The sequence below is a fragment of the Prionailurus viverrinus genome, chromosome B2 (genome assembly GCF_022837055.1).
Source record: "Prionailurus viverrinus isolate Anna chromosome B2, UM_Priviv_1.0, whole genome shotgun sequence".
Classification (NCBI taxonomy): Eukaryota; Metazoa; Chordata; class Mammalia; order Carnivora; family Felidae; genus Prionailurus; species Prionailurus viverrinus.
In genome coordinates this window covers 99,463,690-99,465,692 of record NC_062565.1, presented here as the reverse complement: position 1 = coordinate 99,465,692, position 2,003 = coordinate 99,463,690, and the positions used below count along the sequence as shown (strand labels likewise).

At 57.8% G+C, this 2,003-nt stretch overlaps 1 protein-coding gene across 1 annotated transcript; it reads right to left on the bottom strand.

The window, feature by feature from the left end:
- Positions 1 to 490: 490 nt before the first annotated feature.
- Positions 491 to 1,579, bottom strand: GPR6 (G protein-coupled receptor 6). Its single transcript, XM_047860600.1, has one exon. The coding sequence runs from the start codon at positions 1,577 to 1,579 to the stop codon at positions 491 to 493; it is 1,089 nt and encodes a 362-aa protein (XP_047716556.1).
- Positions 1,580 to 2,003: the final 424 nt, after the last annotated feature.

The following is a 2,003-nucleotide window of genomic DNA, read 5'->3' as shown; positions in this document are numbered from 1 at the left end:
GTGTACAAAATACGTTGTAATTTACTGACGCATGTGCAGCAAAATATTCTATCACATACAACAAAAATACACCTTTTACTTTCCTTCCCCTGCCCCTGAAAATGGCAACACTGTTTTGGCAGTTCAGCAGCTAAAAATAAAGTGCTATAATTAAGCAGTATTGGGATGTCTTCACTTGACAAATGTGATGTACAATTTGAGTATACAACCACATCTTAGTTTTTTCACAGAACAGGAAATTCCACATCCTGAACACCTCCAGAAGATACAAATATTTGTATATATATGTACACATGTATACACTGTATATGTAAAGTGCCAAGAGCCTCTTTGTCCTTTGTGAGTTTGATGTATTTATGTTTATTCTTTCTTTCTCTTCCCAAAGCCAGATTCACACTATTGGTGTCTCAGTTCATCAGCAGGCACCGAGAAGCTCACGGAAGGCTGGCTTGTTGGGGGTGTGGTGTTGGTGGGAGGACAAAGAAAGCCTTCAGACCTCACTGGGGGACCTAGAACGGAAGGGCACTTTGGACTGGAAACAGCCACAGAACAGGAGCCACAGGGCACGCTGAATCTCCTGGTTGCGGAAGGCATAGATGATAGGATTGATCATGGAGTTGTAGGTGGCGGGCAGCAGGGTGGCGTAGGTGTAGACTGCCGGGTCCTCGCGGCTGCCTACCACGCAATAGATGGCGAAGGGCAGCCAACTGGCGCCAAAAGTGCCCAGCACCACAGCCAGCGTACCCACGCCCTTTCTGGTGGCTGCGAGGTGGGGCGGCGCCAGGCAGTGCTGCTGCAGCGCGATCTGGTGCGCGTGGCGCCAGACCACCTGGCAGATGCGCACGTACAGGTGCAGCATGATACCAAAGACCGCAAAGAACGCGGCGGACAGCAGCGCCACGTGGCTGCGCGTCAGCGGGCGCACCACGCTGCAGGTGGAGCGCTCCGCTAGGCAGTTCCAGCCGAGCACCGGCAGCAACCCGAGGCCTAGGGACATCGTCCAGGTGGCAGCGAGCAGCAGGTGCACGCCCAACAGGGTCCGGCGCGAGTAGTAGGTGAGTGCGTTGTAGAGAGACAGATAGCGGTCCACTGTGATGGCCAGCAGGCTGCTGACCGAGGCAGCGAAGGAGGCCACGAGGAAGCCCACCGTGAGCAGGCTCACCGTTTCTGAGGGCACCACGTACTGGAACACGAAGTGAAGGATCAAGCCGCAGCCCGCCAGCAGGTCGGCGGTGGCTAGGCTGCCCACCAGCACGAACATGGGCGTGCGCAGCGCCGGGGTGGACGCGATTAGCGCCACTACCAGCGCGTTTTCGCCTGCGATCACCGTCCCCGACACGCACAGGAGCACGTCCCAAGGATTCACCGCCGACAGTAGCAGCCCCGGCGGCCCCGCGGGCAGCTGAGAAGACAGCTCGAGGGACGCGTTAGCCGCGCCGCCGCCCCCCAGCGCCGCCGCTGCAGGGGGCCCCCATTCGCCGCTGTCCCGCGCCCCTGCCGCTGTGGCCGCCGCCGCCGCTCCCTCGGTGGTCACTGCCACCACCTGGGAGTCGTTGAGCGAGGAAGCGCTCGCGTTCATCGCTGGCTGACGCTGCACCCCTGCGTGGAAAAGGGAGAGCGAGCGTCAGGTGTGTGGTTCACGCCGCCAAGGAACTTCCCCGGGCGCGGGTGCCTCGCTCATATTGCTCATCCTACCCCAGGACCCCAGAGCAGAGCAAGGAAGCAGTGGCTGAGAACCTAAAATTAATAAATACCTGTTGAGTACGGAGTGAGCGTGTGAGTGAAACGCACACGACTGCTCCACGGATATCTGAGTTTTTGCACAGATATATATATACACAGAGAACATGCGCTTGCATACACACAGATCAGTCCCGTAAGTGTGCCCGTAACTGCAACAGGCACCCGTTTGCACCTGGCTAGGTAGGGGCATCAGCCCTGGCGAGTCCTGCCCCGGGCTCTGGCCGACCGGGTTAGGCTTTTTCCTAAACTAGGTGGCGGAG